We start from the raw sequence: 25665 nt of genomic DNA on the forward strand, positions 1-25665 counted from the left end.
TATGAAAAAAAAGGAGGGGACACATCCTTCTACACACCATTCTAATTTAGCTAACATTAATTTGAAAAAGCTAAAGCAAATATGTGCATGTATCTGTATAAATATTTACATATACACATACATATTTCATCAGTGTTTATATATTTACTCTAGTTTTTTATAAACACACCTTAAAAATCATTAAATGCATCCCAATACTTCTGCCTCTTCATCAATCACTTAACATTGTTTGGATTAAATTCAGTTTGTGTTTTAATCTCTTATGTGATTGGTCAAACTGTACATTACATTAGAAGATGTGAGAGAAAAACTTTGTTTAAAAGTTACACCCCCCCTAAAAAAGTTATACTCTGTGTCAGTTACCCTTTACATGATTTTTCCATCATTATTTTCAACTTCATACATCTTGTAGTTCTCTACGCAGAGTATTTCAGCTTCTAGTGCTGTACATATCTACATCTTCTGGATGGGACTGTCCGTGATCCATGAGCTTGGGGTCAGGCATAAACTGTGTAGCACCTGATAAAGTATTAAAATGAAAAAAAAGTCATTCATTTCACAAATGAATTGTTGGTACTGGGAATAGAGCAGTGAATAAAGCAAGTAAAAATCTCTGTTGATATGGACCTAACATTTAAGTTTGGCAACACAGACAATAAATTAAGTAAAAGATATATCAGATCGTGGTAAGTGCTATGCAAAACAAACAAACAAACAAACAAAAAACAAAACAGGGAGGGGCATATAGAGCACTTGGGCAATTTACAGGGTAGCCTTCAAAAAAAAGGTGGTAACTGAGCAAAGAACTGAAGGAGGTAAGGATTTGAGCCCTGTAGCTATCAGAGGAAAATGCCTTGAAAGTATAATGGACCTGAGGCCATGCCTGAGGAACCACAAAATGGTCAGTATGGCTGGAACAGAACAGGTAAGATGTGGTGATGGTGGGTACAGTGAGAGTGAAAGGAGACATGATCAGAAAACAATAGAAGGCTAAGCCATATAGGTCCATGGTAAGGTGTTTCTCTTTTATTTTAATGCTAGATGGACAGTTTTGAGCAGAGAAGTGACATGATGTTTTTACTTTTTAAAAAGATCACTCTTGGGGCACCTGGGTGGCTCAGTCGGTTAAGCGTCTGCCTTCAACTCAGGTTATGATCCCAGGATCCTGGGATTGAGACCCATGTTGGGTTCCCTGCTCAGTGGGAAGCCTGCGCCTCCCTCTCCTCCCTACTCATGCTCTCTCCTCCTATCTGTCTCTCTCAAATAAATAAATAAAATCTTTAAAAAATCACTCTTGTCTGTAGGGATAAGAGACTACAGGGAAATGAGCATGGAAGCACAGAGACCAGTAGCAGTGGAGGTGGTAAAAAGAGACTGGATTCTGGATAACTTCTGAAGATGGAATGGGCAGGATTTCCTAAGTGGACTGAATATGTTGTGTGAGAGAGAATCTAACTTAAGAAACTGGAAGGATGGAGTTGACACTTACTGTGATAGGGAATAATGTGGGAGAAGCATGTCTGGGGGAAGGCAAAGTAAGTGTCAAGTTGTGGATGTGCTAAATTTGCATTGCTAACTAAACATCTGAGTACAAATGATGAGTAATCTGTTAGAAATGTGAGTCTCTGGAGCTCAGGAGAGATCTTGGCTGCTTTATAAATTTTATGGTACTAATTTACAGATGGCATTTAAAATTATGGAACTATGAGATCATCTAGAGCATCAGAGAAGAGGTTTAAGGAATGAGTCCTTTGGATACTCCATTTCTTCTGAATTTAAGAAAATTAGGAGAATGTATCAGAAAAGGCTGAGAAGGAACAGCCAGTCAGTGAAGTCAGAGAACCAAGAGCAAGTGGTATCCCACAAGCCAAGTGAGGAGATTTGTTTCAAGGAAGAGGGAGTAATCACCTGTGTTAAAAGTTACTGACAGAGTGCATAAGATGGAGATTGAAAATGAACTGGATTTGGCAACGTGCAGATCATTGGTGATCTTGATAAACTGATTGTGTGCCAGGTAAGATACTACATTATTTTCATGTATTATCTCACATTACCACCATGAGACAGATAATACTTTTATATTATCCTTGTTTTATAGAAAAGGACATTTTAATTTACAGACATAAAGAAAATTTACCCATCTCACTTAGCTCATAAATGTAGCCAGGACTGAATCCAGGTTAGTCTGACTCCCAAAACAACCACCCTGACTCGTATAAAATGGGGGTTAGAGTAGTAACAATGCCATACGATTATTTTAGTATTCAATATAATAATATGAAGTGCTGCATATAATACCCTGTGCATGGTAAGTAGGCAAGAAACAGCTATTTTTATATTTACTTTGTGATGTAAGATTAAAAATATTTTTTCAGAAATTTGCTTTTGTTTTTCAAAATCTGATTTAAAATAATTTAGTTATATTTGGGAAACATATCTTTTTCCCAGAGAGGAATTTAATTTCCAATTTTATGAAAACAAAGGGGAAAAACAGATTTACATACAATAATTTATGCCTATCTCTTCAGAAACTTTCTATTTCATAAAGTGTCATATACCTATATGTAACTTCACTACCAAATATATCTTATAAAACCCAGATCATAAGTAATCACTATCCATACACTCATATAGTTCTCCATAGGACAGAAACTCTTTTTTGTTAGGATAGAAATTCTTAATATGGGATCCCTTTGGGGGTCTAGGGATAGAATTCATGTGATCTATGAATTTAAGTGTAGGAAATTTGTCTTCATTTTCATTAACCTCGGACTGAAGATGAACATTTTCTTCAGTAATGAATGTAGGCAACAAACACACAATAGTATTAGGAGGACCTCAGATTTTGTCACTAACAGATATCACAAATATTTTCATATCATGCTGCAGTTGCAAATACTTTGAAATATTTACACTTACCACTACTTCAAAACTATGGCTTTTATTAGATCTGTTAGGCACTGTTGTTTAATACACTTAAAGAAGCACATATATTACCATATATTTTGTTTTATCCACTTAAAAGCATTATTCTGAGAAGAGATCCATCACACACACAAAAAGTTTAAGAAATTCATTCTGCGGGGCGCCTGGGTGGCTCAGTGGGTTAAGCCTCTGCCTTCAGCTCAGGTCATGATCCCAGGGTCCTGGGATCGAGCCCCGCATCGGGCTCTCTGCTCCGCAGGGAGCCTGCCTCCACCTCTCTCTCTCTCTACCTGCCTCTCTGCCTACTTGTGATCTCTGTCTGTCAAATAAATAAATAAAATCTTAAAAAAAAAAAAAAAGTAAAAGAAATTCATTCTGCTTATTTCTTTCTCAAATGTATCTTTACTGCCACCTGGTGGAAGTGTTTCCTCAGTACAAGTGAAAAGCATCCTAGGAAATATTTTCTTCTTTATCAAACGTATTGCAGTAAGTGTATGACAAATATTTTATATAAGTCTGAATGTGCCTAATTTGCTTAACAATGCCAATCAGTTGACTAAGTTCTCTAACACTTCTACTTACTTCCTTAATATATATTCTTGTCCAAAGTCTAGTCATAACTTCAGCTCACCCAAATTGAAACACTCCATTTGATCTCTACCTTCCAAAATTTATTGAAAGGCTTCAGAATTTTAATTTATCCACAGCTTATGTCAGACATTATTAACTAGAGGAATACGCACAGAGAATTACCTGTGGAGCTTTGCCTACAATCCATCTGCTTAGAGGCTTCACCTCTGAAGATTCTAATTTATAATCCTTGAGTAAAGTGAATTTTAGAAAACAAACAACTTCAGTAACTGTAACATGGATCTCTCTAGTTTAGAACCACTTAGCCTAGGTCATTTGTTTTCTGCCTTTTAAAAAAGATTCATCTCCTGGTTTTTTGAGTAACTAAGGATTACAACTTTCCTCTTAGAAATTTCTTCACCCCTTGAGCTGATCAAGAGTTCTCTCCTCCCAAAGGGTTAACAGTAATAAAACTCTTCTTGAATCTCAATCTTAACCCATTAGAATGCTTTTCTTTGTATTTTATCATATTTTTAATCTTTCATTAAAAAGCTGCTTTCATACTTAGTTTTTTAGAAGATTTTAAAAAGCTGGTGTTATCTTGTTGTGATGAGCATTGGGTGTTTGTACAGAAGTGCTGAGTCACTATACTGTAAGCCTGACATTAGTATTATACTGTATTTAACTAACTGGAATTTAAATAAAAACTTAAAAGCTGGTGTTACAACAAACAGGAAAGGATAAAGATGTTTAAAGTGATAAAATAACAATAAATTTTCTTAAATAGCCATCATGTGATATCTACTCACTGATAATTTAGTTCACAAAATTATCTCATTTACATTTTGAGCAAGTTAGATATAAAAATGGGACAGATCACTGTTAAATTTCTGAGTGAAGTTAGGATTGTTATAAATTCTATTTGTTTTTTTTTGTATAAAATTGAGATGATATTCAGCATTGAGCTTCTAAGTAAATGAGACTAGTCACTGCAATTTACCTTCTCACACTCTTGTTATTTTCATTCGTTTTTCTTTCTGTGCTTCACTTTGGCTACATTCTATTTACTTGTATTTGAGTTCATTAATTCTGTTCTCTTTTGTATATAGTCTGCTGTTAAATTTAGCCAATGAGTCCTTAATTTCAGGTACTATGTTTTTCACTTCTAGAATATCCACTTGATTTTTTAAGTAGATCTCAATTTCTGTGAAATTATCCATTTTTTATCTTTACTTGTTCATATTTTCTACTTAACATATTAATCATAGTTAAATTAAAGTCCTTTTCTACAAACTTCAATATTTAGAGCACCTGTAGGTCTACTGTTATTTTCTTGTTTGTCAGTCACATCTTTCTGCCTGTCAGTCACATCTTTCTGCCTCTTTGCATAACTAATATTTTGTTTGTTTGCATGGTGGACACTGTGTATAAAAGAACCATAGAAGCTCCAGACGGTATCTTCTATGAGAAAGGGGACCCTTTCCTCTTTAGGAAGGGTAAGGTGCTTATCATCTTAATCCAATCAGATACTGAGCTGAAACCAAGTGTTAAGAGTCAATCAACCACTTGTTCCTCTCTTTTCCTCAGGTATAGCAAACTCCAAAGAGCCTGATGAGTTTCTGTTTCCCTGGCTAAAAAAGAATAGAAAATTTGGTTTTGACCTTCAGATGTTTGGAGCTTGGCTATTTAGTCTCCTGTCCCATAGAATAGCTGGCAAATATTATAAAGGGGAGATGAGTCATATATTTATGGTACACCTCATCCTTCTAAAAGAAATACCAGCAATCTTTTTCTGCAGTAGGCCAGAGAGTAAATATTTTGGCTTTGTAAACCATAAGGTCTCCTTTGCAACTGCTCAACTTTGCCATTGTAGTATGAAGGCAACCATGGACAATAAATGAAGGAGTGCAGCTGCATTCCAATAAAACTTTATTTATAGACACTAAGATTTGACTTTCATATAATGTTTTCTTGTCACAAAATACTTTTATTTTTTTTCCAACCATTTAAACCATGTAGAAATCATTCTTGACTTGTGAAATTTACAAAATAGATGGTGAGCCAGATTTGGCAAAAAAGCCATAGTTGGCCAACCTCTGGTTGAGAAGGATATTAATCCTGTGAGAATGTGAGAGATTTTATTCTTCTTTCATCAGATTTCGAAGAGGTCCATGTCTTTAGGAATTTGCTATTCCTAAAATAACATAATTTTTGTTAAAAATGTATATGAATGACTATTAACTACCAAGTTCTCTGTCTAGTATAACCAACATATTCTGTATGGTGGTAAGTGGTAGCTATGGCTAAGCTCTCTAGCTAAATGGTGTGCTCCCAAAGCATGCTCAATGGAAATACTTGTTTATCAGAAAAATGGCTAATTTCTCTGGGCAAATGATATTTTCTAACACTCACTGAGAATTTAGCATGTGACTGACATTGTACTTGGTGCTTTACATGCAGCATCTCATTTAATCCTTACAACTATGTGAGAAAAACACTATTGTTCCCTTCTTTATGGATTAGAAGACAGGCTTATGGTATTAGATAATTTTTAAAGGTTTTATTTATTTATTTGACAGACAGAGATCACAAGTAGGCAGAGAGACAGGCAGAGAAAAAGGAGGAAGCAGGCTACCTGCTGAGCAGAGAGCCAATGCAGGGCTGGATCCCAGGACCCTGGGATCATGATCTGAGCCGAAGGCAGAGGCTTTAAACCACTGAGCCACCCAGGTGCCCCAGTTCTAAGGTTTTTTTGTTTTGTTTTGTTTGATTCTTTAGGATTATCTATATAGAGAGGCTTAACCCACTGAGCCACCCAGGCGTCCTGGTATTAGATAATTTGTCCCAAGTAAGAGAACTAGCAAATGTTGGATCTAGGATTCGGTTCCAAGTCATACACTTAAATCTGTGCTCATAATCACTACTGTTTTCCATGTCTTGGACCTTTGGGATTGCATGTGAAATGTGGAAATGATAAATACCAAAAGTATTCTGTATAATCAATTTTGAATAATATATGATAAGGATGAATAGTACTGGCATATTTCTCTCCTTTACAGGTGAACTTAGAATGATTTTCATATAATACATTAGCCATGACAAGTGGGTAAAGGGTTCTAGAATATACATGTGTGAAGAAAAAGCATGGGCTAGCAATGGTTTGGTTCCACTGTTAAGCTGTAACATGTTTCATCTCCACAAAAATATTCTTTAATTGACAGGTATTTAGAAAACTGACAGGATATATACTTGTGGGAATATGGTGAACTGTGGATTATCAGAGTCTAAAACCTGCAAACCATTCTAGAACAGAGAAAGGGGAAGATGGTGGCAGAGTAGGACACTAGGCTCACCCTGTCCCACGAATGAAACTAGGTAACTATTAAATCATCCTAAGTCACAGAAATTGACATGAAGACTGGCAGAACAAACTCTACAACTAAAGGCAGAAAGGAGGCCACATTAAAGAAAGTAAAAGGTACGGAGACTAAGGTTTGGGAGACAAACAGATGATGGGCACTATGGTGGACAGGGAGGTACAATCTTGGAGAAGGGTGACAGACAAACGAGAGCACAGGGAAAAAAAATCTCCATAGCAAGTGGCTTAGAAAGTGAGAGGGGACAAATTTCAGAAGTGCTTGCAACCATCTGGGCTTAAAGGTCGGTGGGCAGGGCTTGGGGAGAGCCTAGAACCACTGCTCTTAGAGAGAAGGCAGAGCAAACAGCCTGTGGACATTTAGTGTGGAAACAGTGATCTGAAGAGCACCGGAAGCAAACTGCAGTGGTTATTTGCTCATCTCAGAGCATGTCACAGAGAGGCAGCACTCACAGAGAGATACCTCCAGGAACAAAGGAACTGGCAGGCATCAATTACCTTCCCAGCCCTTCAGCATAAACACAGAGACATCTGCAGGAACCAGCACAGCCTCCACACTACCTAAACTGGTTACACAAGGCCATGCCCCCCATGCTCTGGGGGAAGTGTCCCTCCTAGTTACACTTGCCTCAGTCCCAGTACAGAGGGCCCCTCCGTGCCCAAACCCCTATCCAAACATGTGTCCCAACCAGGGAGATCTGCAGGGCCTTGGTTCTGTAGGTGGTAGCAAAAGCAGACCGGAGCACGCGTAGTTAAAACTTGCCACATTTAGGCCAAGGATAAAACACTGCCAACAACAGGCAAAGAAAACCTCTGCAAGCAATTGCCCTGAAGAATAAAGTGGCCAGGACACAATAATAGAGCACACGCAGCACATATTGGAGATACTCCTGGAAGCACCAGGCACTGGGGAACAGGGAACACTCGGATGTCTTATTCATAAGGCCACTATCCTCCAGAACATGAGACATAGCTGACTTTCTTAACACAGAAACAGAAAAATGAAAAGACAGAGGAATTTGTCCTAAATGAAAGAACAGGACAAGACCATGACCAGAGATCTAAGTGAAACGGATATAAGTAACATGCGTGATAGAGAATTTAAATTAAAGATTAAAAGGACACTAACTGGAATTAAAAAAAAATAGTGGAAGGCATAAAGAAGACTCTTAAAACAGAGATAAGGAATAACAGAGTAGAGATACAGAGCTCAATAAACAAAATGAGAAACACATTTGAGGGAATGAACACCATGCTGGGAGAAGGAGAGGAATGAATTAATGACCCAAAAGACAGAGTGATGGAAAGTAATCAACCTGAAAAAAAGAAAAAAATATATATACAAAACAAGGATAGACTCAGAGAACTCAGTGACAACATCAACGTAATAATATTCACATTATAGAGTCCCAGAAGTAGAAGAGGGAAAAAAGGGCACAGAAAATTTATTTCAGAGATAATAGATGAGTATTTCCCTAATTGGGCAAGGAAAGATCCAGTAGGCAAAGAGAACCCTCAACAAAGTCAACAAAGCAGATTCACACCAAGACATATTATAATTAAATGGCAAAATACAGTGACAGAGGATAAAAAATTAAAAGCAGCAAGACAAAAGTAGACGTTTACATACAAAGGAAACACCATCAGGCTATCAAGGGATTTATTTGCATAAACTCTGCAAGCAAAAAGAGACTGGCATGATATATTCAAAGTTTTGAATGGGAAAAATCTGCAGCCAGTAATGTTCTATTCAACAAAGCTTTAACTCAGACTACAAGGTGAGATAAAGTTTCCCAGACAAACAAAAATTAAAGGAGTTCATGATAACTAAATCAGACCTGCAAGAACTATTAAAGGGGACTCTGAGTGGAAAGGAAAGACTAAAAGTGACAGAATACAGGTAGGAAAACATAAAAGCAGCAAAAACAAGTATTTCTCTAAAAAAATCAGACAAGGAACCCACAAAATAAAAAGATGTAAAATCTGAAACCATGTACTTAACACAGAGAGAGAAGAGGAATAAAGAATTGGTCCAAACCATTAAATAATATAGAGCTACATGCAGAAGATGTTATATACAAAATTGATGGTAATGACATATTAAAAAACCTGTAATAGATATGCAGAAAATACAAAGAAATCCAAATATATCACTAAAGAAAACCAGCAAACCATGGAAGAGAGAAAGAAAAATCAGAGCAATCAGAAACAACCATAAAATAGAGACTACATTGGCAATAAATAAATATTTATCAATAATTAGTCTGAATGTTCATGGAATAAAAGCTCCAATCAAAAGACATAGGGTATCAGAATGGATTAAAAAAAACATGTAAGACCCATCTTACTACCTAAAAGAGACTCATTTTGGACCTAAAGACACCTACACATCGAAGGTGAGGGGACAGAGAAACATCTAACATGCAAATGGATGTCAAAAGAAAGCTGGAATAACAATACTTATATTCGACAAAACATACTTTAAAGCAAAGACTGTAAGAAGAGTCAAAGAAGGGCACTATACAACCATTAAGGGGACATTTCAACAAGAAGATAGAACAACTCTAAATATTTATGTACCCAACACAGGAGCACCCAAATACATAAAACAGTTAATAACAAACATAAAGGAACTAAAGGAAAATAATCTAATTATAGTAGTGGACTTGAACATCCCACTTAAGAGCAATGCACAGATCATCTAAAAAGAAAATCAACAAGGGAACAATGGCTTTGAATGACACACAGGACCAGATGGACTAAACCAATATATTCAGAACATTTCATCCTAAAAGAGCAGAATACACATTCTTTTCAAGTGCACATGGACTATTTCCCAGAATAAATCATATATGAGATCACAAAAAAGCTTTAACAAACTGAAAAAAATTGAAGCATACCACATATCTCTTCTGACCACCACACTATGAAACTAGAAGTCACCCACAAGAAAAAAAATCTGCAAAGTCCACAAATACATGGAGGTTAAATAACATGCTACTAAAGAATGAATGGGTCGATCAGGAAATTTAAAAAAGTTATAACAAAGAACATGGAAACACATTAAAACAAAAGCACAATGGTTCAAAACTTTTGGGACATGGCAAAAAGATGTTCTAAGAAGGAAGTTTATAGCAACACAGGCCTACATCAAGAAGCAATAAAAATCTCAAACAATGTAACTTTACACCTAAGAAGCAGGAAAAGAGAAACAAACAATACCTCAAACCAGCAGAAAGAAGGACATGATAAAGATCAGAGCAGAAACAAATGATATACAAACTAAAAAAAAAAAAAACAAATAATACAAAGGGTCAATGAAACCTGGTTTCTTTGAATGAGGTGGTTCTTTGAAAAAAATGGATAAAATTGGTAAATGTCTAGTCATACTCATTAAGAAAAAAATGGGAAAGAACTCCAGTAAATAAAATTATAAATGAGAGAAGAGAACTAAAACCAACATCATAGAAATACAATTATAAGAGAATATTAAGAAATCAATATGCTGACAAATTGGTCAACCTAGAGGACATGGATAAATTTCTAGAAAAGTATAAACTACCAAAATTGAAACAGGAAGAAATAGAACATTTGAACAGACTGATCACCATAAAAAAAACTGAATCAGTAATCAAAAAATCCCAAACCAACAAAAGTCCAAGGCCAGACGGCTTTACAAGGGCATTCTACCAAACATTTAAAAGAGGGGGAGAAGAAGCATGAGAGGCTGTGGACTCTAAGAAACAAACTGAGGCTTTTGGAAGGGAGGAGGTGGAAGGATGGGTGGTGGGTATTAAGGAGGGCACGTATTGCATGGAGCACTGGGTATGGTGTATAAACAATGAATCTTGGAACACTGAAAAGTAAAATAAAATTTTAAAAAAATGTAATATGTTAAGTACTTTAGGAGATATTATAGAAAATAAATGTGTATAGAACCAAAAAAAGAAAAAAAGAAGAGTTCCTACCTACTCTTCTCAGACTGTTCCAAAAAATAGAAAAGGAAGGAAAACTTCCAAATTCATTCTATGAGGCCAGCATTAGCCTGATACCAAAACCAGATAAAGACAACCCTAACAGGGAAAATGATAGGCCATTATCTCTGATGACCACAGATGCAAAAATCATCAACAAAATACTAAGAAATCTAATTCAACAATACATTAAAAATCATTCATCACAATCAACTGGGATTTATATCTGTGCTGCAAGGGTGGTTTATTTTTCACAAATCAATCAACAGGTTACATCACATCAATGAGAGAAAGGATAAGAAACATATTTTCATCTGAACAGATACAGAAAGAGCCTTTGACAAAGTACAACATTCATTCATGATAAAAACTCTCAACAAAGATTTAGAGGGAACAAACATCAACATAATAAAGGCAATATACGAAAAACCCACATTAACATGATAATCCACAGGGAAAAACTGAAACCTTTTCCCCTAAAAGAACCAAGACAAGGATATCCACTCTCACCACATTGATTCAACATAGCACTAGAAGTCCTAGCCACAGCAATTAGACAACAAAAAGAAATAAAAGAAAACAATTTGGTAAAGAAGTGAAACTTTAACTCTTTGCAGCTGACCTTATATTATATACAGAAAACCCAAGAGACCCCACCAAAAAACTGCAAAATGATAAAAGATTTTAGTAAAGTTGCAGAATACAAAATCAAAGTACAGAAAGCTGTTGCAATTTCTAGACACCAGTAGTGAATAAGCAGAAAGTAATTAAGGAATCAATCCTATTTTCAAATGCTCCGAAAACAAAAAGTTAGCTAGTAATAAGTTTAACCAGAGAGGTGAAAGACGTGTACTCTGACAACTATAGAACGCTTATGAAAGAGACTGAAGATGACACAAAGAAATAGACATTTCATGCTCATGGATGGAAGTAGAGATACTGTTAAAATGACTATACTACCCAAAGCAATTTACACATTTAATGTAATCCCTATCAAAATACCACCAGCATTTTTCACAGAACAAGAACAAACAATCCTAAAATTGTATGGAATCACAAAAGACCCCAAGTCACCAAAGCAACCTTGAAAAAGCAAACAAAGCTAGAGGCATGACAACTGCATTATAAAGCTGTAGTATTCAAACCAGTATGATAATGGCACAAAAACAGACATATAGATCAATGGAACATAACAGAAAACACAGAAATGAACCCACAACTATACGGTCAATCAATCTTCGACAAAGCAAGAAAAAGTAACCAGTGGTGTTGGGCAAACCAGAAAGTAACATGTTTAAAAGTGGTACTAGTAGAACTAGGAACACTTTGTTATATCATACAAAAAACTAAAGTCAGAGTGGATTAAAGACCTAAATGTGAGACCTGAACCCCTAAAAATCCTAGAAGAGAGTACAGGCAATAATGTCTCAGAAATCAGCCATAGCCAACACTTTTCTAGAAAGGTACCCTGAGGCAAGGGAAAGAAACGCAATAATAAACTACGGCGAGTAAATCAATATAAAAGGCTCCTACACAATGAAGGAAATAACAAAACTAAAAGGCAACCTATTGAATGGTGGAAGACATTTGCTAATGACATTGCCAAAAAAGGGTTAGTATCTAAACCATATTAAGAACTTAATACAACTCAAAACCTGAAAACAACAAAAAATCTAATTAAAAAATGGGTAAAAGACATGAACAGGTATTTCTCTGAAGTAGACATACTGATAACCAAAAGACACATGAAAAGATGCTCCTTATCACTTGTCATCAGGGAAATGCAAATCAAAACTACAATGCAGTATCAATTCAAACCTGTCAGAATGGATAAAATCAACAGCACAAGAAACAAAAGGTATTGGGGAGGATGTAGAGAAAACTCAACCCTATTGCACTGATGGAGGGAATGCAAACTGGGGCAGCCAGTCTGGAAAACAGTATGGAGGTTCCTTAGAGAGTTAAAAATAGAATTATGCTATGATTCAACAACTGCACTAGTGGGTATTTATCCAAAGAATATAAAAATACTAATTCAAAGGGATACAGGCACCCCTGTGTTTATAGCAGCATTATTTATAATAGCCAAGATATGGAAGCAACACATGTATCCACTGACTGATGAATGGATAAAGAAGATGTGGCAAAGGAGTAAAGATGGTGGAGGAATAGGGGGACCTTAAGTTTGTCTCATCCCTTGAACACAGCTAGATAAATATCAAATCATTCTGAACACCCAAGAAATCTGAGAACAGAACAAACTGCACATCTACAGATAGAAAAACAGTCACCTTTGGGAAGGTAGATGTTGTGGAGAGTTGAAAAGAATTGTGGGTGTGGCAGAGTGGAGGGAGCCCTGATCATTAAGAGAAAAGCAAGAGAGAAAGAGAGAGGGAGAGAAAGAAGAGTGAAAGCACAGGCAGGGCAATGCATAAGAAAAACTCTTCCCCAAAACTACTGACTGGGAAAATGAGAGGGGTTAACTACTCTAAGTTTTTATAAGCAGCAGAGCTCAAAGTCAAATTAGAAGTCTGCACTATCACTGGGGTCATGCTTGGTGGGTTTAGTGATGCTCCAGTAGGGAAGGAAGGCTGAGACCCAGGAGCAGGCAGCATGGTCTGAGGATCCAATGGGTCACATGATGAGAAAGTTCCCATTCCTTCAGTGCATCTGAGAGTGGTGTCACGGCTTCTCTGGGGACAAAAGAGCTGGCGGCACCAATGTGCTGCCCTGCTCACTAGCACAGGAACAAAGATACCAGCTGCGGGCAGCAAACCTTGGCACCAGCCTTTTGGTGTGCTTTACATAAACTCTGAACCACTGCACAGTCATGCTACTGCTTTTCTAGGACAGACCAGAACAGGGCACAACATAACTAAACCCTCCCCCAGAGGATCAGTATAGGTCCACACCGAGTGGGTACCTAAAATTTGGAGTTTTGAAACCCAGCTACAGGACTGAGATAAAACACAGGGGTACTGTGGCACCTAGCAGGCAGACAGCTCAGACATCCCCAGAGAGGGTAAAGGCAAGGATCTTAAGGAATCTGGTGAGACACAAGAGGCGATTGTCTGCTCTTCAGTGAGGGCTTCCTGAGGAGTGGCAGGTGTGAACTCCCGGCTCCAGGGAAAGGAGAGGAGGGTGACCCTCCCACCCATCCTTCCTCCACCCATTAGCACTGACTGACCAGAGAGAAACATAGCGCCACTCAGTGGAGGCCAGAGCTGCTTACACCAAGCCCCATCCCCTAGTGCCCCCTAGTGCATTTCCACTAGGGCAAGTGTGGATGAGAATCAGTGCAGCAGGGCCCTCCCCTAGAAGATCAGCACAAACCCCTTGCATGCACCAAGTCTACCAATTCACAGAGTGCAGCAAAGCTTTAGTTTTAAGGGAAATGGGATCCACCTTTTTTTTTTTCATCTAGCTTCTTTTAACAAGCAGACCAAAACACACCTATTTAAACCTTGCCACACAGTAGACATGGTCTAAACATCCCTCACTGCAGGCAAGGAGAAACTGCAGAGGACTGCCCTGAGGAAAGGAACAACAAAAACACAAGAGCAGAGCACACACTCTGAAACACCTCCTGAAGCACTAGGTCCAAGACAGTATAGGACCTCTTCTTAAAATAGCCATTACTCTCAGGAGCAGCAATAGAACAGGCTTTCCTAACAATAAAAAAAAAAAAAACAAAAAAAAAAAACAGTGACCTAGACAAAAATGACACTATGGAGGAATATACCCCAAAAGAAAGAACAGGAGGAAATGATGGCCAGGGATTTAATCAATACAGATATAAGTACAATGCCTGAACCATAATTTGAAATAATGATTATATGGATCCTAGCTAGGCTTGAGAAAAGCACAGAAGACACTAGAGAATCCCTTACAACAGAGATAAAAGAACTATAAACTAGTCAAGCCAAAATTAAAGATGCTATAATCAAGAGGACAGTCTGACAGGATACAATGATAAGAATGGACAAACCAGAGGAATCAGTAATACAGAAGATAAAATTATGGAAAATAATGAAACTGAAAAGAAGAGGGTAATAAAAAGGTACTGGATCACGAATGTAGACGTAGGGAATTCAGTGACTCCTTAAAATGTAATAATAGTCATAGCAAAGGAGTCCAAGAAGTAGAGAAACAAGGAAATGCAGAAGGTTTATTTGTGCAAAGTATAACTGAAAACTTCCCTAATCAGGGGTAGGAAACAGACACTGAAATTTAAGAAACACAAAGAACTCCCATTATACATTCAGTATACATATGCATATACACTATACATTCACAATATACACAGAGAAGGAAAGAATCCTTAAACAACAAGGGAACACAGGTCAGGTTTGCAGCAGACCTGGCCACAGAAACATCGTAGGGCAGAAGACAGTGGTGTGATATATTCAAAGTGCTGAATGGGAAAAATACGCAGCCAAGAATACTTATACAGGAAACCTGTCATTCAGAATAAACAAACAGTAACAACAAATAACAGAAGAAACAAACCAAAAAAAAAAAAAAAAAAAGAGTTTGTAACCACTAAACCAGCCCTGTAAGAAAAATTAAAGGGAACACTCTGAGTAGGGAAAAAGATGACATGAAGAAACAAAGACTAGAAAGGAAATGAGAGCACCACCAGAAACACCAATTTACAGATAACATGATGGCACTAAATTCATATCTACCAATAATCACAATGAATGTAAATGGATTAAATGCTCCAATCAAAAGACATAGGGTATCAGAATGGATTAAAAAAAAAGACCCTTATATATGCTGCCTACAGAAAACTCATTTTATACCTAAAGCCACCTGGAAATTGAAAGTAAGGGGATGGGGGGGAGACAAGATGGCAGGGAAGTAGGAGGAGGCGCCGTTTCAACCTATACCCTAAAGTGAGCTGATTACCTACCAAAGAACTCCGATCACCCATGAAATCAGCCTGAGATCAGAATTATACAAGTCTGGATCTCTACAAGGGCAGAAGACGCCAGTGGGCAGGTAAAGCAGAGTGGGAACGTCAGACTGATATCAGAACATAAACAAAAGGGGAGGGAGCCACCAGAGGGAACCAATTGGAAAGTAATACCCCTAATACGAGAGCACCCTGCGTGTGGAGACCAGCATTAACTTGGAGACTGGTTGAAAGCACTCAAAAAGAGCAAAAGATCACAGCGGGGGTGATTGTGGGAATCAGGGCGGCTAGGGACAGGAGCTTAAGTCCCCAGACCCAGGACAGCCTCCCTTGGCGCTGAGGCAGAGAGAGTGCGGCAGAGAAAGCAGGGCTTGGTCCCTGAGCTGCCAGCCCGCCGAGAATGCGTGGGGTCCGGCTCCTGTGAGGGGCTGGGAGCCTCGGCAGACGGCAGAACGCCGAGCCTTGCTAACAGAGCCTGAGAAACGTGCGCCCCTCACCCTCCCCTGAGAGAGGTGCGCCAAGGCCAAGCCCAGCGCTCTTAGACCTGTGCCATTATTTCAGAGCCTAAGAAGTGCGCGTGCCCCACACCCTCCCCTCAGAGAGATGCACGCAAGCCCGGTGCTCTTAGACCCAGAAAGACCAGGCACTCCCAGCCCGGGCCAGTGGGAAAATCTCAGTGTGCAATCGCTGCTTGGAACCTCTCTGGCAGTCTGCAGCTGCCCAGACAGCCGCCGCTGCCTTGGTTTTGGGTACAAGCAGAAGATCCTGCGTCCCCAGGGACCGTGAATCGGAACCTGCTCTGCCAGCCGCCAAGGATGAATTTATATGGGCTCTGCACCACCCCACAGGGGAGCAGACTGAGGCTTCTCTCTGAGAGGGAGGTCAGGGTGCAGTCTGCTTTACTCGAAACCATCAAAAGCTGTCAAGGCGAGAGAAAAAGGGGAACATAAAAACCGCAAGAGAACAAAAGCCTGAAAAAAACGGTTTCCTCAGAGTCCACCCCCTTGAGGGAGGCGGGAGGACTTAATTCAGGGAACAACATTGACTGAAAACCCATGTGGCAGGCCCCTCCCCCAAAAAACCAACCAGGAAAGAAAAAAAAAAAAAACTACAAGTGAACAACCACCACTACTTCATAGATACAACTTTTATTTTTAACTCGTTACCACTATTCTGGTTCATTTTTTTTTTATATAGATAATTTTTTAACCTATTTACCATCACAATGAGATGTCCAGTACATCAAATTCCATAATAACCTTCTAACCTGAACTTTTTGATACATACACCTGTGTTTTTCTTTTGCATTTCTATTTTTTTTCCTAAATTTTAGTTTAGTTTAGTCTAGTTTATTCCTTTTTTATTTTTATTTTCTAATATTCTTATAGAGTTAAACTTCAAGGTAATTCCCCTTTCCCCAATCAATCTACCCCTATAGGTAAACCAACTTTTAATCCCCCTTGATCTTAGGAAAGTTGAGTCCTTTAACAAAGATACCAAGATACATCCAGGAAGAATCAAAATAACCTTATTCGCCCACACTGAGAATTTATAACCACTCTCCCATCTTTTTCTTCCACCAGTGTTTCTGTGTTTTTGTGTTTGTCCTGATAGTATATAAATCTTATACTTGGGATTCTTTTTGACGAGGTTCTTTCTTTATTTGCTTATATATATATATATTTTTTTCTCTTGTCATATACTTTTATCAGTCTTTTTGTTTGTCTGTTTTTGTTTGTATACTTCATAAATCTTATCTTGGGGCCCATTTGGGCTGAACCTTCCCTTTTATCTTCCCTTTTTTTTTTCCTGTTTCTCTCTTTTTTCTTTTTCATTTCTTTTTCCTCTCGTTTGGGTGGGGAATCCTGATTGCTCAGAAGCGTTCCAGGGTGCACCTTGACTGCACCACGGTTGATACATCCAGCTACATCCGTTCAGTCATCTCTCACTAAAATGACTAGGAGGAGGAATGCCCAAAAGAAGAAAAATACAGAGGATGGGCCTTCTGTAACAGAGCTAACGGCTATCAACATAGACAATATGGTGGAAAGAGAATTCAGGCTAACAATTATCCAGGCAATAGCTAGGTTGGAGAAAGCCATGGATGACTGAACGGAATTGATTAGTGCAGAACTGAAAGCCACCAGGGATGATGTTGACAATGTTACGGCAGAACTGAAAGCCCGCAGGGATGAGGTTCACAATGCTCTCAATGAGTTCCAATCTAATCTAAATTCTCTAAAAGCTAGGGTAACTGAGACAGAAGATAGAATTAGTGACCACTGGTATTCTTCAAAGAGCTGGAGCAAATAATCCTAAAATTTGTATGGAATCAGAAGAGACACTGAATTGCTAAGGAAATGTTGAAAAAGAAAAATAAAACTGGGGGCATCACGTTACCTGATTTCAAGCTTTACTACAAAGCTGTGATCAAAAAGACAGCATGGTACTGGCATAAAAACAGACACATAGACCAGTAGAACAGAGTAGAGAGCCCAGATATGGACCCTCAACTCTATGGGCAAATAATCTTCGACAAAGCAGGAAAAAATATCCAGTGGAAAAAAGACAGTCTCTTCAATAAATGGTGCTGGGAAAACTGGACAGCTATATGTAGAAGAATGAAAATCGACCACCTCTTACACCATACACAAAGATAAACTCAAAATGGATAAAAGACCTCAACGTGAGACAGGAATCCATCAGAATCCTAGAGGAGAACATAGGCAGTAACCTGTTCGATATCAGCCACAGCAACTTCTTTCAAGATACGTCTCCAACGGCAAAGGAAACAAAAGCGAAAATGAACTTTTGGGACTTCATCAAGACCAAAAGCTTCTGCACAGCAAAGGAAACAGTCAACAAAACAAAGAGGCAACCCACGGAATGGGAGAAGGTATTTGCAAATGACAGTACAGACAAAAGGTTGATATCCAGGATCTATAAAGAACTCCTCAAACTCAACACACACAAAACAGACAATCATATAAAAAAATGGGCACAAGATATGAACAGACACTTCTCCAATGAAGACATACAAATGGCTATCAGACACATGAAAAAATGTTCATCATCACTAGCCATCAGGGAGATTCAAATTAAAACCTCATTGAGATACCACCTTACACCAGTTAGAATGGCCAAAATTAGGAAGACAGGAAACAACATGTGTTGGAGGAGATGTGGAGAAAGGGGAACCCTCTTACACTGTTGGTGGAAATGCAAGTTGGTGCAGCCACTTCGGAGAACAGTGTGGAGATTCCTCAAGAATTTAAAAATAGAGCTTCCCTATGATCCTGCAGTTGCACTAATGGGTATTTACCCCAAAGATATAGATGTAGTGAAAAGAAGGGCCATCTGTACCCCAATGTTTATAGCAGCAATGGCCACGGTCGCCAAACTGTGGAAAAAACCAAGATGCCCTTCAACGGACAAATGGATAAGGAAGATGTGGTCCATATACACTATGGAGTATTATGCCTCCATCAGAAAGGATGAATACCCAACTTTTGTAGCAACATGGACGGGACTGGAAGAGATTATGCTGAGTGAAATAAGTCAAGCAGAGAGAGCCAATTATCATAAGGTTTCACTTATTTGTGGAGCATAAAAAATAGCATGTAGCACAAGGGGAGATGGAGAGGAGAAGGGAGTTGTGGGAAATTGGAAGGGGAGGTGAACCATGAGAGACTATGGACTCTGAAAAACAATCTGAGGGTTTTGAAGGGGCGGGGGGTGGGAGGTTGGGGGAACAAGATGGTGGGTATTAGAGAGGGCACGGATTGCATGGAGCACTGGGTGTGGTGCAAAAACAATGAATACTGTTACGCTGAAAATAAATAAAATATTTTTTAAAAAAAGAAAGTAAGGGGATGAAGAACTATCTATTATGTTAATGGATGTCAAAAGAAAGCCAGAATAGCCATGCATTTTTCAGACAAACTAGATTTTAAAGCAAAGACTGTAACAAGAAGAAGGGTATTATATCAAAATTAAAGGGTCTATCCATCAAGAAGATCTAACAATTATAAATATTTATACCTCCAAATAGACAACATGCAAATATATAAATCAATTAATAACAAAGACACCAAATCTCACTGATACTAATATAATAATAGCTGGGGACATTACCACTCCACTTTTACAGCAATGGACAGATCACCTAAGCAGAAAATCAAGGAAACAATGGTTCTGAATGAAACACTAGACAGATGGGCTAAACATATATTCAGAACATTTCATCCTAAAGCACTAAAATACACAAATTCTTTTCAAGTGTACACGGAACATTTTCCAGAACAGATCACACACTGGATCAAAAATCAGCCTTCAACAAGTACAAAAAGATTGAGATCACACCATGCATAGTTTCAGAACACAACACAATGAAACTTGAAGTCAATCACGAGAAAAAATTTGGAAAGACAACAAATACATGAAGGTTAAAGAACATCCTATTAAAGAATGGCTTAGCCACGAAATTAAAGAAGAAATAAAGAAAATGAAAACACGACAGCCCAAAACATTTCAGATGCAGTAAAGGTGGTTCTAAGAGCTAAGTAGAATATAGCAATACAGGCCTACCTAAAGAAGGAACAAAAGTCTCAAATGTATAACCTAATCTTATACATAAAGGCACTAGGAAAGGAACAGCAAATAAATCATAAAGCCAGAAGAAGAAGGGAAATAATAAATTAGACCAGAAATAAATGTTATTTAGATAAATAAATGTTATACAGATCAATGAAACTAAGAGCTGGTACTTTGAAAGAAGTAATAAAATTGATAAACCGTAGCCAGACTTATCAAAAAGAAAAAAGAAAATGACTGAAATAAATAAAATCATGAATGAGGGAGGAGAGATCACAACCAACACAAAAAATATAAACAATTTCAAGAGAGTATTATGAAAAATTATATGCCAACAAACTGGGAAATCTGGAAGACATGAACAAATAATTAGAAACATACAAAATACCAAAACTGAAACAAGAACAATTAGAAAATTTGAACAGACTCATAGCCAGCAAACAAACTGAATCAGCAATCAAAAGTTTCCCAGCAAACAAAATGCAGAGTCAGATGGCTTCCCAGCAGATTTATACCAGATATTTAAAGTAGAGTTAATATATATTCTTCTCAAACCATTCCAAAAAAGCAGAAATGGAAGGAAAACTTCCAAACATTTTACAAGGCCAGCATTACCTTGATTCCAAAACCAGACAAAGATCCCACCAAAAAGGAGAATTACCCGCCAATATTCCTGATGAACATGGATACAAAAATTCTCAACAAGATGCTAGCAATTCACATCCAGCAGTATATTAAAAGAATTATTCACCACAATCAAGTGGGATTTATTTCTGGGCTTCAGGGGTGTTCAACAATAGCAAAACAATCAATGCAATATACCACTTTAATAAAAGAAAGGATAAGAACCATATGATTCTCTCAATAGATGTAGAAAAAACATTTCACAAAATGCAGAATCAATTTTTGATAAAAATCCTCTACTATGTAGGAATGGGGCAACATACTTCAGCATCATAAAAGCAATATACAAAAGACCCACAGCCAACATCATCGTCAGTAGGGAAATACTGAGAGCTTCTCTTCTACAGTCAGGAACAAGACAGAAATGTCCAGTCTCACAGGCTATTTAACATAGTACTGGAAGTAAGCCTCAGCAGTCAGAAAACAAAAAGAAATAAAAAGCATCCAAATTGTCAAAGAAGAGTCAAACTTTCACTATTTGCAGATGACAGGACACTCTATGCAGAAAACCCAAAAGATTCCACCAAAATATTGGTAGAACTAATACATCAATTGAGCAATGACACAGGTTAAAAATTCAATGTACAGAAATCCGCTGCATTTCTATAATCCAATTATGAAGCAGCAGAAAGACAAAGAAATCAGTCCCACTTATAATTGCAACAAAAACCGTAAGATTCCTAGGAATAAACCTAACCAAAGAGGTAAAAAATACCCTGAAAACTACAGAACACTTATGAAAGAAACTGAAAAGGATAGGATTAAGTGGAAAAACATTCCATGCTCAAGGACTGGAAGAACAAACATTTTTAAAATGTCTATAGTACTGAAAGCAATCTGCACATTTAAGGCAATCCCTATCAAAACACCACCAGTATTTTTCACAGAGCTAGAACAAACAATCCTAAAATTTGTATGGAAACACAAAACACTCAAAATAGCAAAAGCAATCCTGAAAAAGAAGAGCAAAGCTGGAGGCCTCATGATTCCAGACTTTAAACTATATTACAAAGTTGTAGTTATCAAGACAGTATGGTACTGACACAAAAACAGATCTGAATATCAGTGGAACAGAAAAGAAAACCAAGAAATGGAGCAACAATTATATGGTCAATTAATCTTGGCAAAGCAAGAATATCCAATGGAAAAAGTCTCGGGGTGCCTGGGTGGCTCAGTCAGTTGGGTGTCCAACTCTTGATTTTGGCTCAGGTCATGATCTCAGGGTCATGGTATCAAGCCCGGTGTCAGGCTCCATGTGTAGACCCTGCTTAAGATTCTCTCTCTCCTTTTCCCCTTCGTCCCTGCTAGTTTTCCCACTCAAAAAAAAAAAAAAAAAGTCTCTTCAAGAAGTGATGCTGGGAAAACTGGGCAGCCATATGCAGAAGAATGACTGGACTAGTTTCTTACACCATACATAAAAATAAACCCGAAATAAAGACCTAAACGTAAGAGACAGGAAACCATCAGATTCCTAGAGAAGAACACGGCAGAAACCTCTTTGACCTGGCTGTAGTAACTTATTATCAGACACAGCTCCAGAGGCAAGGGAAACAAAAGCAGAAATGAACTATAGGGACTTCCTCAAGATAAAAAGCTTCTGCACAGCAAAGGAAACTATCAAGAAAACTAAAATGCAGCCTTCAGAATCAGAGAAGATAGCTGCAAATAACACACCCGATGAAAGGTTAGTATCCAAAATCTATAAAGAAATATCCAACTCAACACCAAAAAAACAAACAACACAGTTAAGAAATGGGCAGAAGACATGAATAAACATGTTTCCAAAGAAGACATACAGATGGCTAACAGGCACATGAAAAGATACTCAACATCACTCATCATCAGGGAAATACAAATCAAAACCACAATGAAGTACCACTTCAGAACTGTCAGAATGGCTAACTTTAAGAACACAGGAAACAACAGATGTCGGCAAGGATGTGGAGAAGGTGGACCCATGTTACACCATTGGTGGGAATCCAAACTGGTGCAGCCATTCTGGAAAATAGTATGGAGGTTCCTCACCAAATTAAAAATAGAGCTACCCACAACCCAGCAATTGTACTACTAGGAATTTACCCAAAAAATACAAATACCACTACTAGGTATTAACCCAAAGGATACAAAAATACAGATTTGAAGGGGTACATGCACCACAATGTTTTTAACAGCATTATCAGTGGCAGTCAAAACATGGAAATAGCCCAAATGTCCATCAATACACACACACACATACACACACATCTCCTTTACATATAATCTATCTAATCTATCTATATCTGCATGGATGCAAGAAAAAAAAAGAAAATAGAAAAAGAGGGACAAGCTAGGAAACAGACTCTTAACTCCTGAGGACAAACTGATGGTTACCAGAGGGGAGGATGGTGAGGGATTGGTGAAAGAGCTGTTTCTCAAAACAAGAGTATACTTGTTTTGATGAGCACAGGGTATTCTCTGGCAGAGCTGAATCACTGTGTTGTACACCTGAAACTAATATAACACTGTATGCTAACTGTACCAGAATTGAAAATAAATAATAAAAAAGTAAATACTGGGGGCACCTGGGTGGCTCAGTGGTTGGGCCTCTGCCTTCGGCTCAGGTCATGATCCCAGGGTCCTGGGATCGAGCCCCGCATCGGGCTCTCTGCTCAGCGGGGAGCCTGCTTCCTCCTCTCTCTCTGCCTGCCTCTCTGCCCACTTGTGATCTCTGTCTGTCAAATAAATAAAATCTTTAAAAAAAAAAAGTAAATACTGTAAACCATCATATTAGAAATGAGAGGTGACAGGAGAACACTGTAAAACTCCTACCAGGTTTGTTACTCAGTGGCAGGTTTTGTAAAAATTAAAATAGGGGAGGCAGCTGAAATTAGAGACTAAACTCTGATTTTAACCTATATAGTTATATATATTGTATACAGATACTGTATATATAGTGTATATATATTGTATATAGATATACTGTATATATCAGATATCTATATTATATATAGGTAACCTATATACAATAGAAAGAGCTTGGACTTTGGTATTTGAAAAAGCTAGGCTATGAATACATCTCTACTCCTCATAAGCTACATGACTTTGGGCAAGTTACTTAAGCTTCCTGAGTCTCAAGCTGCTCATTGTGCAATGATTATAATTACATATGCACAAGAGTTGTTTGTTTTGTTTTGCCTTTTGGGTGAGAATTGAATAACACAGGATATATTTACAGCTCTTAATACCACAGTAGGCGCTCTGTAAAGGGCAGATATTATCATTATTTTCTACTTCCTTATCTCTGAGTTGGTCTTACTTCCTTTGTGATAAAACAATGGGTAGTACCATTCACATTGCACAGACAGATAATCCTGTGTAACCTAGTGATTGCTGAGTTTCTGTGAATACACTCCTAAAATGGTATTAAACACTGTTACCTTCTCAATGATTACAATAAAACTATGGGAATATTTGCCTAGAAAGTACAACTGTCACTATTTGGTCTCACAAAGTACAAATTGCCAGTATCTAATATTAAAAAAAAGTTATTAATCTTATAATTGGTGTTATTTTATTATTTCATGCTGAATGTTTTCCTAGTACCTACACTAAATATAAGTGATGGTGGAAACTAAGACTGATAGGGGTAAATAGCACAAGAAATGGAAAGATAATATTTCTTCTATGTAGATATGACTCATACTTATAGCCTTACTTATAGTCTATGTAGATATGACTCACACTATAGAACCTAGAAAGGCACACTTTCCACCACCTAAATTGCAAAGCTCACATTTATAAAGTGATATTAAATGCTTCCCTCACCCAACCCACCAGTGCTACTCCACACTCCTATATGCAAAGATTGGTATTATGAACAATATGGCAATTAGAAAAAGTCCCAAGTATACCAGTATCTCATAATCTAAAAAGATATATAGACTACAGATATGAGAAAGAAAAAACATTTATGTAGAAAGCACTTACATAAGTTCAAACTATACCTAATAATACTACAAAATTATTTAGGAAAAGAAGGAAAATAAAATTGAATTATTTCAAACTAACCTGAGGTGGATTCTGATTTTGTCTTTGTTCCAGAGCTGAGTTCTGCTGGCAAGGAAACTGAGTATTTCAGGTTGTCAGTTGTTTTTGCAGGTATTTCTAGTGTAGCAGAATTTCCTAGCTGTTTACCAAAAAGATTTTTCCTTCATAAGTAAATCATTTTGCCAAAACAATAAAACATCCTAAAAACGTATAGTATGCAAAGATACTATGTCCTTCATCTCCTTTCATTCTCTCGACCTCTGACAGTGACTCCTATTATAAGCCAATCCCTCACCCCAACCAATGAAACTCAATGTCTACCTTTTTGGTCCATTTAAACTCTACCTTAGATTTTTCTTTAGGTTTAGGAAGTGATTCTTCTTTGTTGCTTTTTGTCCACAATGATTTAACTGCTTCATAAATTTGCTGGCTTACAGTATATGCCTTTTCCCCAGTTACCTAATTAAAACAAGAAATGAATCAAATAAGATGTATTTTTAAAAGCCAAAATAACAAGTATCAGATAAATTATGTCAGGAATTTTATGTGAACACTCAGGTCAGAATCAATAATAAAGATATAGATCTTTAGATCATGTA

At 37.6% G+C, this 25665-nt stretch overlaps 1 protein-coding gene across 2 annotated transcripts in view; it reads right to left on the reverse strand.

The window, feature by feature from the left end:
• LOC111139439 (apolipoprotein O like) overlaps positions 1–25665 on the reverse strand; it is an 82367-nt gene that overhangs the window by 8058 nt on the left and 48644 nt on the right. Inside the window, exons 6-8 of one of the 2 annotated variants that reach the window (XR_002640085.1) lie at positions 25412–25525; positions 25088–25205; positions 364–519 (exon numbers count right to left, since the gene is read on the reverse strand). Coding sequence is in view for 1 of the 2 variants with exons in the window: in XM_022491687.1 (XP_022347395.1) it covers positions 431–519; positions 25088–25205; positions 25412–25525 (321 nt within the window). In the remaining variant the exon portion in view is untranslated. Of the gene's footprint in view, positions 1–137; positions 520–25087; positions 25206–25411; positions 25526–25665 lie in introns of those variants that run through there. The other variant, XM_022491687.1, reaches the window with a different exon arrangement.

The sequence above is a fragment of the Enhydra lutris genome, unplaced genomic scaffold (assembly GCF_002288905.1).
Source record: "Enhydra lutris kenyoni isolate GAN:26980312 unplaced genomic scaffold, ASM228890v2 scaffoldscaffold107, whole genome shotgun sequence".
NCBI lineage: Eukaryota > Metazoa > Chordata > Mammalia > Carnivora > Mustelidae > Enhydra > Enhydra lutris.